The sequence below is a fragment of the Rhagoletis zephyria genome, unplaced genomic scaffold (genome assembly GCF_001687245.7).
Source record: "Rhagoletis zephyria isolate East Lansing unplaced genomic scaffold, Rhagoletis_zephyria_1.1 Rzeph_scaffold_05883, whole genome shotgun sequence".
Classification (NCBI taxonomy): Eukaryota; Metazoa; Arthropoda; class Insecta; order Diptera; family Tephritidae; genus Rhagoletis; species Rhagoletis zephyria.
In genome coordinates this window covers 1,141-16,297 of record NW_016162966.1, presented here as the reverse complement: position 1 = coordinate 16,297, position 15,157 = coordinate 1,141, and the positions used below count along the sequence as shown (strand labels likewise).

At 35.1% G+C, this 15,157-nt stretch overlaps 1 protein-coding gene across 2 annotated transcripts; it reads right to left on the bottom strand.

The window, feature by feature from the left end:
* Positions 1 to 3,779: 3,779 nt before the first annotated feature.
* On the bottom strand, positions 3,780 to 14,658 carry LOC108372581 (pyruvate kinase). 2 transcript variants are annotated; one of them, XM_017628307.1, is made up of 5 exons: positions 9,659 to 9,748; positions 9,269 to 9,445; positions 4,896 to 6,291; positions 4,641 to 4,797; positions 3,780 to 4,058 (listed from the first exon to the last, which is right to left on the bottom strand). In XM_017628307.1, the coding sequence occupies exons 2-5, from the start codon at positions 9,308 to 9,310 to the stop codon at positions 4,046 to 4,048; spliced, it is 1,608 nt and encodes a 535-aa protein (XP_017483796.1). In that variant the 5' UTR covers positions 9,311 to 9,445; positions 9,659 to 9,748; the 3' UTR covers positions 3,780 to 4,045. The 2 variants fall into 2 exon arrangements, with proteins under 2 accessions (XP_017483796.1, XP_017483797.1); XM_017628308.1 differs by lacking the exons at positions 9,269 to 9,445; positions 9,659 to 9,748 and adding an exon at positions 14,560 to 14,658.
* Positions 14,659 to 15,157: the final 499 nt, after the last annotated feature.

The following is a 15,157-nucleotide window of genomic DNA, read 5'->3' as shown; positions in this document are numbered from 1 at the left end:
GCATGGGATGCGCCACGCCCCCTTTCCCAAAAACCAAAATTTTTCTCCATGAGTATGCGATTGTTTTCGTATATCTCCATACCATGTTCGAGTACTCTATCATGAATACTTCCAGAGATATGCAATATGAAATATTTGGTTTGTATGGGAGGTGCCACGCCCCCTGTTCCTAGCGGTATTAAATATACTTTACATCCGAGTCTCATACCTACGCATACGCAAAAAATTTCATAAAGATCGGTCAACCCGTTTCGGAGGAGTTCGCCCACTAACACCGTGACACGAGATTTTTATATATTAGATTTTTCTTTATATACTTATTTCGGTAGCTATAATAAAAAAAAAACTTTCTGCTGATACTTCTGTGATTTGTGTCACTCTCACACACACAACTAGGTGAAGTGCCTACGTTCTTAGTCCAGATAGGTAACTTGATTAAGAACCATATCTATGAAGAAACTCAGACATTTTCGAATCACGCGTAACAAGAGGCGAAGAAGATTCTTGCTGGGTACAAATGTGTATGTAAATTTAAATTTTCTGGAAAGAAAATAGTACCTGCTAATACATATGTATACGCATGCATAGATATATACATATGTACATCGTATTTATGTATGTCCTGTACACTTGTACATAACTTCTAAAAAAGCATATCATTCGTCATTTGGTTGAATGCCAAAAAAAAGTTCCAAACAATTTTCAGATGTAGTGGGTAAGGTAAGAGCGAACGGTTTATGTTCACCTGGAATTTGTTGGTGGCATTAAATGAATATGTATACATGTAATTTTCTACTTACAAAGTTCTTATGGTTTCGGGCAAACATGATCAGATCTATACTTGAATATATGTAAAGGTGCGCTTACAATGTCAAATATTTACAAGTACGTCCCAGTTAGAAGCGGCAATTTTAAAAACTTGGTAAGTGATAATTTTATATGGGCATATCTGTAAAACTTTTGATTTTGGTGATTATATATGTATATAGTTTCTTAAATATATGGTCAGCGTTTTATCTGTTCTGAAACAATACCCGCTCGTTGTAATCCCAAAACTAGCTAAAATACCAGTGAGCCAAGGTATGCTGGAGCATTGTTTTTTTTTTTTCTTTTGCACTCTGCATTTCCTTTACTGAATGTCTTTGGATGCGGATGATTTTTCCTAATAAGCATTTTAAAAATGTGGTACACGCAGTTGGACCATTCATGGATTAGATTAAAAAAATAATAAAGTTGCATTACAAAATGAGATACCAAATGAAAGGGCGCCGCTTCTTATCCTTATCCTTACATAGTATGATGCAAAGTCGAGATTTTTTGCATGGATTTGGATGGGATTTTAAGTAAGCATACATAATCTCTTTAGATTGGAATATTATCCTTAGTACCTAGAATTTATATAGGGTTGCATCATTGGATTGCAAAAAATGATGTGTCAAATGATTGGGATTGCCCTCTAGATGTTCAATAACGTATTAGTTTTAGAGCAGGATTACTAGCTTTTCTAAAAATTATAAGATCTGCACCTAAACTAACTGAGGTACCAAGTGGAAGGATTTGGTCTCTGTACGTGCAATAAGCTTTATTTTTTGTTTTAGTGGGGTTGCCACCTATTTACAAATTCCTACCTTACATACATAAATACATATCGTCACCTAAAGCTGGAAAGGTACCAAGTCCAAAACAAACAAAGTTTAAGCTGGTTATCAAGGCGAAAGTTTTCAAAATTTTAATCAATTACACAGGACTACAAAAAATCGATGAAAGTTTGATTTGACCAGATCAGATGTTTCATATATGAACACGAATCTGAAGTCTATTTGTGACCGACAAAATTTTACAAATATTGATGGATTTACTTAAATTTTAGTATACATAGGTTTTTGGGCCTGCTGATTACGAATATAAAGTCAGATTTTCTTAATTCAAAATGGTGGATCCAATATGGTGAGGAAACTTTTAAGAATCTATTTACTTCTTATGAGATTTGGTACATATTTGATTTTTATCGATAAGGATTGTTTTCTAAAATGCAGTGTGTTCTACTTGTCAAGCTCTCTCATTTGATATCCATATTGATGAGGATAGAAAAAATGCGATCCTCCATTTTCTGCTTAGATTGCTGTTCCTGCAAATCGTGAAGCATCTGGAAAGCAACTTCAATAAAAAAATAAGTAAGAAAGTCTAAGTTCGGGCGGATCCGAACATTAAATACCCGGCGCAAGTATTAAATATATGTTTTTTCACCTTTCCGAAACCTTCCGCTAGATGGTAAGCCGGGGTGTATCAATTTTGAGTAAATTAGCGTCCTTCAATTTCGAAATATTGAAGTTTCAAGCATTTCTGAAATTTACCGTTATATGAGAAGCGGCCGTTATTTTAGTCCGATTTCAATAATTTTCAACGTTTTGCTTATATGTGGCAAGTACAATAACCATACCGAGTTTGGTACAAATTGGTAGAACGGTTACCGATATACTTATATGTGATCATAAGTGGGCGGTGCCACGCCCATTTTCCAAAATTTTACCATAAACGTATTTCTTGGTAAAGAATTGTTGCAAGCTTCAATTTTGAATACATTAGCTTCAATATTTACTGATTTATGGAAGATTTTGTATTTCTCTAAATTACCGTTATATGGGATGTGGGCGTGGTTATTGTCCGATTTTAAAAAGTTTCGGCGGTTTTTTATGCTGTACCAAGGCCAACAACTGTGCCAAGTTTGGAAGAAATTGGTGCAGCGGTTACCAAGATATACACATGTAACCATAAGTGGGCGTGGCTACGCCCATTTTCCAAAAATTTATAATATTATTATTTTCCGTCTCAAAATTATTGCAAATATTAATTTTGAGTGAATTATCTTCAGTAGTTACTAAAATATCGCAGTTTTCGTATTTCTGGAAATTACCGTTATATGGGAAGTGGGCGTGGTTAAAGTCCGATTTCGCCCATTTTCAATACCAACCTACCTTGGATTAAGGGAAACCTACATACCAAATTTCGTTGAGATATCTCAATTTTTGCTCGAGTTATCGTGTACACGGACAGACGGACAGACGGACAGACGGACGGACAGACAGACATGGCTTAATCGATTTCTCTATTCATTCTGAGCATTTATGTATACATTTGTCTATATCTATCTCGATTCGTTTTGGCTGTTACAAACAACCGTTATGTGAACAAAATTAATATACCCTTGTGCACAAGTGCGCTCGGGTATAATAACTCGATTTTCGGAATAAGCGAACAATTCTATATAGGAATTGGATATCCGTTGAACATCTTTCCTTTTGCCTTCTTTGCTATTTCTAGTGCCTTTTCGTGCCTTTTTGGCTATGTTATTTTGCCTTTTCTATAGGTTTCTAGGTCCCAAAAATCCGTTCCCTGGTTATCAATACCTTTCTTATGGCGAAAGGTGGAAGATATTGGAAAAGAGAGCGCGGTGCCTTCCATATTAACTACATACATACATTATAAAAATAGGCAAGCATCATTCAGTTGGGAATCAGTTACAGCTAGATTTCTAAATTGGAGTTTTAGAAGGAACAGTTTATAATTAATGTATTTCCAACGATAATTTCATTTCATTACAAAGTAATCGCAATGCTAAAAATTATCTCGTTTACAATTACAGTAATCTCAATCGTAAGTAATCAAAATGTAATCGTAATTCTAGTTGCCCAGCTCTGTTTGAAATTATTTGGGTAAACAGCTAAGAACTAAATTTTTAATATAAATAAACAGACATTTTCATGAATACACAGAACGGGTGGAAAGTAATTATGTTTGTTTTTATTATATTTGTAATTCATATAATTAACATTCAATATTCCTCTTCACTAGTGCAGGGGATTAATACCAACAATTAATTACATTCGCATTTAAGTGAATTGTTTAAAATATATTTGTATTAAATAAACATATGCATATATGCGTATTTGAGTTTCACTGCAACATAATGAAGTTGTGCGCTTGCCGTTGAGCGCATTTAATTTTTCAGATGAGTCCGAGATAGCTATGTATACAACGGTGGTTCTTAATCAATGTAACTGTGGAAGAAAAAAATATGAGTATTAGAATGTGAATTCAAAAATGCCACAAACATAATAAAATTCACCGAAATAGTAAAAATCAACAAAAGAATTGGGCGTATTCATATAGTCACAATAAAGTCGATATTAAAATCAGTTTCAGCTTATTGACATAATTTTCAATGGATTGGCAACCAACTTTAGAATCGACTTTATTTCGACTATGAATATGCTCCATTTGTTAATGACATGGTTAATTACACCATTCTAAATGTTTCATTGCTTCCACTCAGTTGGATTTTTTTCTGAAAATTTGTATCCCTGGCATTTGCACAACATACGAAACTGCTTTAAAAGCCTTCTACGAAACCACAGAATACAACCACCACTTCAGCTTGTGATCAGTCAATCAATCGGCAACTCATTCTTTTCATAATCACACAAACTTATTACAGACACATGCACACTCATGATNTCAAAACCACACAATACAACCACCACTTCAGCTTGTGATCAGTCAATCAATCGGCAACTCGTTCTTTTCATAATCACACAAACTTATTACAGACACATGCACACTCATGATTATCGTTTACGCACACAATACGCATGGTGTTTGTAAATCCAGATCCCTGCTTCCAGCCAGTGACGATGACGACTGCATCACCCGATTTAAGGAAACCGTTCTTCTTGCCCACTTGCACGCCGAATTGTACACGGACATCCACGTCCTTCAGCCAGTCGGAGAGCGCCGGTTCTGATGATCAAAAAAGGGGATAGATTTTGGTAAAAGCGAATAAGAAATGAATTTTCATTTGTATGATCTAAAATTGAAATTACTGCGCTTTTACTCACCGGTATAAACGAGTGGTATGATGCCGCGGTATAAATGCGCCTGTCTAGCAGTTTGTGGGAAGCGTGTGACCGCAAGGATTGGGCAACGTGGACGATATTTGCTTATCAAATGAGCAGACTTTCCTGAAGTTGTAATGACCACAATAGCGGCAGCCAATGACTTGGAGGCAGCCTCAACAGCAGCAATGGCCACGGCATGTGGGGAGTCCAAGGTGGAGGTGTGTGCGGCTCGCACCAGATCGGCGAACAAATTTCTATGCCACAAGGCGGCTTCAGCCTCCTTGCATGTCTTTGCCATTGTAAGCACACATTCCAGTGGGTATTCACCCTTGGCCGTCTCACCCGACAACATCACACAGTCAGCGCCATCGAGAATGGCATTAGCCACATCTGAGATTTCGGCACGTGTGGGGCGTGGTTTCTTCACCATCGATTCCAACATTTGTGTAGCGCAAATTACTGGTTTGCCAGCTTTGTTGCAACGGGCAATCATCGCTTTTTGTGCCAAGAATACTTTCTCTGGTGGAATTTCGATACCCAAATCACCACGGGCCACCATAATACCGTCGGAAGCTTCGATGATCTCATCCAGGTTGTGCATACCTTGTTGGTTTTCAATCTTTGAAATGATTTTGATGTTCTTGCCCTCTTCACCCAAAACGGCACGGATTTCAGCGAGCGCAGCCGCATTACGAATGAACGAAGCGAAAATCATATCTACTTTCTGCTCAACACCGAATTTCAAATCAGATTTGTCTTTCTCTGACACAGCGGGCAAGTCGACGGGTACTCCGGGCAAGTTGACACCCTTGCGTGAGCCCAAAGCGCCACCGTTTTCAATTTGGCATACCAGGGTATCACCCTGAATTTCCTTAACGATCAAGGAAATGAGACCATCGTCAACGAAGACACGATTGCCGGGCTTTACGACCTTAACAATATTTGCATAGTCCACGTAGATGATATCTTTGTTGCCCTTCTCGATGTAATCCGGATTGGTGGATAGCTTAATGAGTTCATTCTTTTTCAACTCAACTTCACCACTGCCGCTGCCCTCAATCAGGCCAGTACGGATTTCAGGTCCCTTTGTGTCCAAAGCGACGGCAATTGGATATTCATAACCAATCTTGGCAGAATAGTTTTTAGCAGCAGTGCGCACGTTGGCTACAGTTTCGCCATGGTATTCATGCGAACCGTGGGAGAAGTTCATGCGTGCAATGTTCATGCCGGTTGCCATCATTTTCTCCAGCATTTCAACGCTGCGCGAGACAGGTCCAATGGTGCAAACAATACCGGATAGGCGAACATGTGGCACGGCAGAGTCGAACTGCAAGCGGCATATATGATCTAAGTGAGTTTCAGCTTCAGCGGCCATCTTTTGGGGAACTTCGTTCTTCTGTGTTCATGGAAAGAGAAAATGGGAATACAATTTAGTATACTCAAATAAAAGTTGTAGGTAAAAATAGTACTTTTATTTACGTTAAAATTATTATTAGTATATAGTACACTTGCACTAAACATTAAGTTATTGTACACTAGACGTAAGGTGTTTTATGTGTATACCAATAGGTACAGAGTTAATGGTCTAGTCCTTAACGTATGACCGCGCAGAACACCATTCTGTAAATAGTTAGTGGAAGAATGAGACAGTCGATATTTGATAGCGAGATCGACGGACGTATTTTAGAAACCACTTAGGCTCTGAATATTTCAGTGTGAATATATTCGCTGCCGCTGAAGGTGGTTTTCACCTATAGTATTCACCTATAAAACAAAGTCCTCGTTTGGTTACAATTTGCAGGAGGCAAAGGCTTTGCGAAATAAGTATAACTAAAATTTTCACAGGACTTGCAACTATTATTTAGTCTGTTCCTTTGAACTTCGGACTAAAACCTGTGGAACTGTCAAACTACAATTTTAGGCTCTCAAATGAGAGTAAAAGGAGAACAGATGCAGAAGTGCATAGGAACGCAAAAAGCACTATTTCCTGTAAAAACGTCAGACGGTTTGTTTACATGTCATTGGTACTACACTGATTTGGCTGAAATATCACTAAATAATTATTAAAATCTATACATATTCAAATATTTCGTTGTTTACTTCCATTTTTTAACAAATATAAGGTTCTTTGCTTTCACCGCTTTCTGTTTTTGTTTGCACATGTAAATCAGCTGATCGTTTGACACTTTTCATGAACTTACAGGAAAAAAAACTCCGGACTAAATCCTGTAACTTCTGACTAGGAACAGTTGCTCAGTTACTCTCTCAAATGTGTTCCCACTTACAGGTTTTATGTCAATAGGAACGACTTCCTGTAAGTTCTGACTAAATCCTGTAAACCGGACTGCTATTGGAACAGACTAATTGTCTGATACTGATATTTTTTGGCTAGAAGGAGAACGAAATTGCACGGCAAATAATTTTTATAGAAGTTTTAGCGGTGCGTACTCCAACACCGTAGGACCTGAGTTCGTCCCCTGGTGGAGGCAACATCAAAATTAGAAAAAGCTTCTCTTAAAATCCCTTTCCCGTTTGGGGACAGCGTAATGCTATAGGTCACTAGCGTTGGCCGAAAATCGGCTTTTTTTTAGAATTTTGATTGCTCATAGCAAAAATATATGTAGCTCAAAAAAATTTTTTTGTGCAAGATGAAAGTTTTTGATCAATATCTTAGGCTCGCCCATGTCCATTAAAGTTCAAGTGCTAAAAGAAAGTGTTTCGTAGCTTACTTCGATTCTTTCCATAATATACCAAATTATGTAGGACTAATACGTTCGAAGATAATTGCAATTTTATTAAAAAAATGTAGGAATTAATTTATTAATTGTTATTTTTTGAGCACATTGAACTTTGATGGACTTGGACGAGCCTAAGATATTGACCAAAAATTGTCATCTTTACAGATTATTTTTAGAGCATAATGATCAGAAACTACACAGGGTGCCCTGCCTGAGCTTAATTGTTATGACGAGTTTAAGCTTACAGCTTTCAATCTATGTACGTGGATAACACCGGCACACCAAAAAAAAAAAAAATGGTGTGTGCTTTTAACCAGACCCACCTACCGACATATATTTCGATCCGCTGAGTCCGAACCTGAGGTCCGCTTGACTCTTACCACCCCACATTTTGGGTAAATTGCGAATTTTCGCAATTTTTTCCCCCGCAATTTACTCGACATTTTGAGAGTGTACGAGTCAAACGGACCTCAGATTCGGTTTCAGCGGGTTAAAAGCATACACCAATTTCTTTTTTTTTTGTGGGCCTATCCGATCTAATGTTGTATATGAGCGATTTCCCTTTCCACCAGCAAATCCACACATATAGGGAACAGGCATATCTGCGCAAACTCAAAGATGAATAGGGAACAAAAAATATGACCGATAAAGGATATATTTTTGTTTGTTCGATAAGAATCCATACAAAATTATGTACATATGTATGTACACATATTTAATAACTACAGATTGCCTTCATTTGAAGTGGTTTTTATAACCAAATGTACTCGACCGTCTTAAGTTAGAAAAACTCTAAATCAATGGCTTGCCAACGAATTAATAAAAAAATAGTTTTCTAGTTAGGAAAACTGAATATTAAAAAAAAAAAATCGAGTGTAAAAGTAATATTTTTATTACAATACATTAAGCTTGAGCTAATTTCACCCAGGGAATTGCGGTAGATTTTTTGTAGTTGAAAACGACGCAAGTCAATAATGAAAGCTTTTACCTACACATCTGTTTACAAGTCTGTACATACATACATACGTATGTACATACATATTAAAGCTTACATATTTCTTTATGCTAATGTACTACCGGCATAAGCACAAATATTTTTTTCACGGAATATATTTCTTTAAGATGCACAGAGTAGTGTAATCTATAAATAATTTGTATTTGTTTTTGAAACATCTGCTGCATCGGCGTTTGTAGAAATTTGTTTGGCATGGTTTTGTAGCTCACTGAAATAAATAATACTTACATATGTATGTACATACACATGTATATGTATGTATTTTCGCAAACGCATTTTGTTGTGCTCATAATCGCACTTCGCATTTTAGTGATAATTGTTTAAAATTCTTACAGCGTAAACTTATACTATCTATGTATGACCTTAAATCAAGGTCAACAGAAATGCATTTCTCGCCACTTTACTATAGAGATACATACAGCCTACATACATATGTACATATGTACATACGTATGTTTGTTTGTAAGCTTTTTTATGTACAAGGAACGAATCTTTTGCTCGTTGCCGCTACCGCCGCCACCACTCATGTTACGAACGACTATGGTTGTGTAATCGAATAGTTTTTTGTTTTTCTACTAAGACTTTGATGCAATAATTCTTTAAATTTTTCTAGAAAATACCTTTAGATTTGGTGCTTCATCGTAAATTGTTGTATGAACCATTTTGGCTGTTGTTGTTATTCGTTTAATTAATAAACCGGAATATGAAAATTCTTTTCGATTGACCGGAAATTCAGCAGATGTTGTAACTGCTTGAGTTTTTAAACAGGCGCTGCGGCAATACTTTCTATTCGCCTCCTTTAGTCGATTGGTAGAAAAAGTATAAAAAAGGCATTTATTAAATCTACGATTAACCGAAATCTTGTTGTTTATCTATTCTACGCTGTCGAAAGAGATCAGTCAGTAAAATGAAAACTTAGAAAAAAATATTTGAGTCTTTTTTTTTTTTTGAAAATTAAATAAATAAATTATGTAGAACGAATGACAAAAGTGTGTGTATAACGCAGCTACCGTAGAACACCGAATCCGTTTTACAAGTGAACTGTCTAACACGCTTCGTTTTACTACGATATAGCCATGATTACAAGAGCGTGATGAGCAGCGGCAACGAAAAGTTCATTGAGATACTAAAGCACTGGGGTTGAGGGTAAAATAATGAATTGTTGGGAAAGTGAGTTTCGGGTCAGGGATGCCAACTCTATTAATGCTAATTCCCCCAAATTCCTGAAAGGAATCCCCAATACCATTCGCCCCAAAATAACTCTTACTGTTTGAGGCACTTTATTCTCATTAAAAAAAAACAACAACAAATATCCTTAATTATTATGAGATAACAAGGAATATCCTTCTTTAATAATGTATAAAACTAGTACTTGTGATTATATTTCGTAAAGCATATGTATTATCCGGTATACAGGGACTTTACTTCAGAATCATATACTTATGTATTTCTTGATGAAATTTTTGTAGTTGTACAAGTCATTAAAATAGTTGTTTTATAAGTAAAATTGCCTCCAAGTATCTATGTCAAACCATTTCTGAATGCAGATTTTTTTTACTAATTTTGGAAAAATTTTCTATTTATTGATAAGTACTTACTTTTATTAGACTACTGCCAGACGTTGGCTGTTCGCGTAAATGCATTATCTTCAGTTTTGTATAAAGAACAAGACTCTATCGCAAAATTGTGTTTAAATGAAAACTTAAAAAATATACACTAAAAAATAAAATAACCGCTCATGCTCATATACCAGTAGTTGCGTATGTAACGTATACGCCCCGTAGTACCATTAGCAGTCATCTAGCACGTTTACTCGAACGCCGCAATTTTAAAAGTCATATTATTTAAGAGTAATTAAATATTGGCGTGCAAGATTTTTACACAGCATTTCTTATACGCATATATATTACTTTCTTCAACATTCTTCATTAGTGTTCTAAAAAAATTCGTTTGGTATATTGAATTTTCCCAAAATTTAAAGCGATTTCCAGATTACAGCGAGAAATTCAAATTCCACCAAATCTGGGAATTCTCACCACGTTGGCATCACTGTTTCGGGTATACAAGCAACCACTACAAATTATAGCAATACTACATACTATTCCGCTAAATTGCCATTGGTAATATAAAAGTTGTTGTTGTGGTTGCTGTTAGTGTTCGTTGCGGCCCGGAGAGAGTGAATAATGCTTTTGCGCAGAGAAAAACTTTTGCGCCCTTAGAAACCCCACAGCGTAGCAGAGCAAACAAAAGAACAATTGAATTGAATGCGCGAATTTTAGAATTTTAGCAAAAGTTTCAGGGTTTATGAAAGAAAAATGTCAAGCTCTTTATTAAGAGAAATTAAAAGAGCTTTTTTTTAAATGCGTGTATAGCTTTTGAATGAATATTTTCGGTGTAAGACTAGTAAACTCACAAAGAATACATACAGATGTACATACATAGATATAATAAATGAGCCTCACTGTCTAATGCATACATATGTACATACAGATGTCCATACCCAGTCGCACCACGCAGAACGAGGTTCGTTAAGAATGCCTTTTAAGGTACTGGTTTTTTTCACGAGAAATTCGAAGCACATTTAAATTCAGTAGGAAAAATTATAAAAAGTCTACGTGGATTTTTCACTACTATGGAAGGCTAAAAATTTGTAGGTTGTGAAAACTTCAATGCAGCATTCACCATTTTGTAATGCCTTGACTTCGGCAAATAAATCCGAACGAGAATAAAAACTCTACAAAGCTCTCCAAACCAACAACAACCAACTCATGCAAAATTGTCTTATTAAAGAACCGTTCTTGCTTGTGTTTCACGCCTGCATAAAAGCGACAGAAAGTCCTCATGTTTTTGGAACTACTTCTGAGGGGAAAAAGATCCGTATAAGTATATTTTGGAAGCAACCAAAATTGACTGGGTACTTATGTTCATATATATGTATGTATGTATGTAAGAGTTTGGTATTAATCAGCTGTTTCTTTTATATGGTCACATTAAAAGTATATCCCATAAAATATAACTAAAATGGGTTTATATCGATCGGATTTGAAATCGATAGCGACAATTGTGTCATTAACAACTATAGCATTTTCAGTTTAAATGAAACCTTTTTCAAATAAAACCATTTTCAAACAAAGCGAAACCTTTTTCAAATTATATGAAACCTCTTTTTGAGAATATTTCATTTAATTTGAAAAAGGCTTCATTTAGTTTGAATAAAGTTTCTTTGAATTTGAAAAAGGCTTCATTTAATTTGAAAAAGGCTTCATTTAATTTGCAAAAGGTTTCGCTTTATCTGAAAATGGTTTCATTTAAACTGGAAATGCTATAAAAGATATAAAGGTGATATATGTATGTACATCATTCTTTATTTCCTTCATTTCCAAAAAAATGGCGTGACAATCAATTGGTTTTTGGCTTGTAACTATCAGGTTTGAAACACCTAGGACCATAGTTTACCAATTTAACTTAGTATGCATGTGTGCTCATAGACCATATTAATAGATTTTGATAAATCAATTCCCAGCGGTGCCATTAGGCGTGCAGTATGGCAATATAGCTAGCCTGAACAGTAAGGCTCATAGCATAACATTTGCCTTACTTCAGTATGGCAGAAAAATGTCTAATGGTGCATTTACATGGTATGAAGCCATATGAACTGTTGATACGCTAAAATAGAGGGACTGGGTAGTAGGATGAATATGATACATTTTTTCATATGAAAAATTATGGGGAGATACTGTAAACATACTGTTGTGATACTGTTAAGCATATGAAATTATAGCAAGTTGCAAAAGTTTAACAGATGCAGAGATACCAAGGAGTTTTTTTCGGCATTTTGATCCTTTTTTTAGCGGCAACTCCGCCATTCACATACATGTCAAAAGTAGGAATTTTAAAAATTAAAAACAATAAACAAAGAATACTTTGTACTAGATCTTTTTCAATAGAAGCAACTCACGTATGGTGGACTATAAAAATACAAAGCACTATGGTAACAAGACATTAAACAACATTTTAATGAGCTTTATATTTATCACATTTAAGTAAAAATCAGCCCATATTGGCCAACCTGGCAAATAAATGAAAATGTGCATTTTTTGTTGTTTACAAAAAGACTTGCCAAATATACATATAAGTCAAAATTATAGAAACAAACGAAACAAACAAGGATTTTACGGTCTTATGCTTCCTTCCGCATTGCTATTTTTTCTAACTCTTTTTTTTTTTTGGTTAGCGTTGTAACCGCTTAAGTTATATTTTTAATTTATAAATGTGAGTTATTTTCAATGAGCATTTTTTTCATTTGCTCCTGAATTTTGGGTACATTTTCTTACAGTACCTCTCATTCTCTTTTATATTATATATATGTATACACTTCGATGTTCGCCGTCGCCCCTCTGTTGGTAACAGTAAGCCTCCGAGTGTATTCTGTCATGAAAACAGCTTGTCATAAAAATACAATTGCCGTTTGGTGTCGGCGTAAAACTGCCCTTCCCCTTTATATGACAAAATCAAGGCGCACGCCCCATATCGGAGGAGAAGCTAGGCCAAACACTAACGTTTGTGTAAGCGCCAATCTATTGTTATTATTTTTAAATAACTTACAAATGTAAATATCTCAATACTTCATTCAATATTTCGTTTAAAATGCCAAATATCCTGCAAATACATTATAATTTACAAAAGGAATTTCACTACTAATACTACCACTCCACTACCATTTTTGCACCAAGGTATTTCATTCTTCCCCTTTCTCTGTCCTTCGTAAATGCAATCTTTTGTAAGGGAGTGTCAAACCGCAGCTGCCAATAATTGTCTAACCTTTAATTATTGAATTATGGTAAGCTCAGTCATTACAAATCCAAGTATTGTGAGGCCTTATTTCTGTCCTGCTTTAGTTATGCAAATACTAAAGAAACGACTGGACTAGTAAGCGACACTGAGGAGCAAAATAGGAACAGTAATACATAATGTGCATTTCTTGCGATTACATACATACATACATACATACATATGCTTTTATTATGGTATTATTTTTTCGCTATCACATTTCGACTCGTAGCGGCATTCCACTGGATGTTAAATGACAAATATTTTATTGACAAAGTTGGGAATTGAAAAATATTAGTGCCACTAGTTATAAAATACTAAAAATTGAATCCATTTCCACATTTATTTTTTATATGGTGCAAAGATTTTGTCAATTCAATGCCTAATCGAATTTTCTCACTGAAGAGTTAACTCACAATTTTTATACTGAAAATATGTACATACATAGTTAATTTCCGAGTGGAAGTAAACTCTTCACTGTGAAAGCTACCCTAAGGAAGAGTTTTTCAGTGCAGGCTGTTGCTGGCTGGTTTAAACAAACATAAGTCAATCAAATGTCAGCAAGCTGTTCAATATAAAGGCAGTTTACGTAATGTAATTGGCGCTGCAAAACTGTCGCTTTGGAGCCTGTATAACAAATAACTTTTAATTTTATGTAGCATTTCGATTGTTTGCCCCATTGATTTAAGCAATTTTTATTACTGACATTTCTTATTGTATCAAAAACTTTTAAACTAATGAAATTTAAGAACTCCTTAAATGTCTTCAATCAACCAAAAAGCTTAAATCATTAATTTTCTGATGAAAATTCAAACATTTAAAACAGAGTGTTGGTTTATAATTTTTTTTCTTCAGCGAGTATTTAAAATTTGTTCGGTAATATGTGCTTAGATTCAAAAAAAAAATGCATCATCCAGCATCTAAAGACGATTGACTTCACGAAATAAATGAGACCATACCTAACATCACAGAAGCACTGCGCTTCCTACCTTCTATGTGCAGCTGTACACATATTATGTAATTATCATTATCATTAGTATTGTGCTACAGCTATGAAACAGTTATTAATTAGAAATCTTGCCTATTTTTCAACACGGCAAATGAGAATTCTGCTCTGGCGTGGCGTGTCCAGTAAACTGAAAATTAAGAAAATTCGAAAGTTAGAAAAGCAGTGGTTAGTATATTTAATTGCAGGTAGTAAGCAGTAGTAAATGAGGTTATAAACATACAAATACGTAGGCAAGAATATATTTTGAGCATAATAAAAAAAATTATAAACATTTTTATTTAAAGTTGCATAAACTTTGATGTTGTACGTCAGTTATAAACCTACATATCGTTACCTTAATGCAGAAAGGCCCTAACTCACATAGTCGTTGAAATGCAAAAAAGCCATAATTAATTAAATCAAAAAGGGAATTTTCACTTTTTACTTAGTTACGGCTTTTGTACATATATTTCACCGATGATGTCAGATAGGCCCTTTCTATATTTAGGTAACTATATGTACCTACATATGTATGCATATATTGGGCCGTATGCATAAAAAATAAGCAATCTCGCATCAAAATTTAAAATTTTTTATTCAGAGTTTCTTAGAAAACTTTCGAGTAACCAGTTTTGTAGATCAATCTAGAATTCTAGTATAATAAAATGCAAGTTTCAAATAGCTCAAAGCT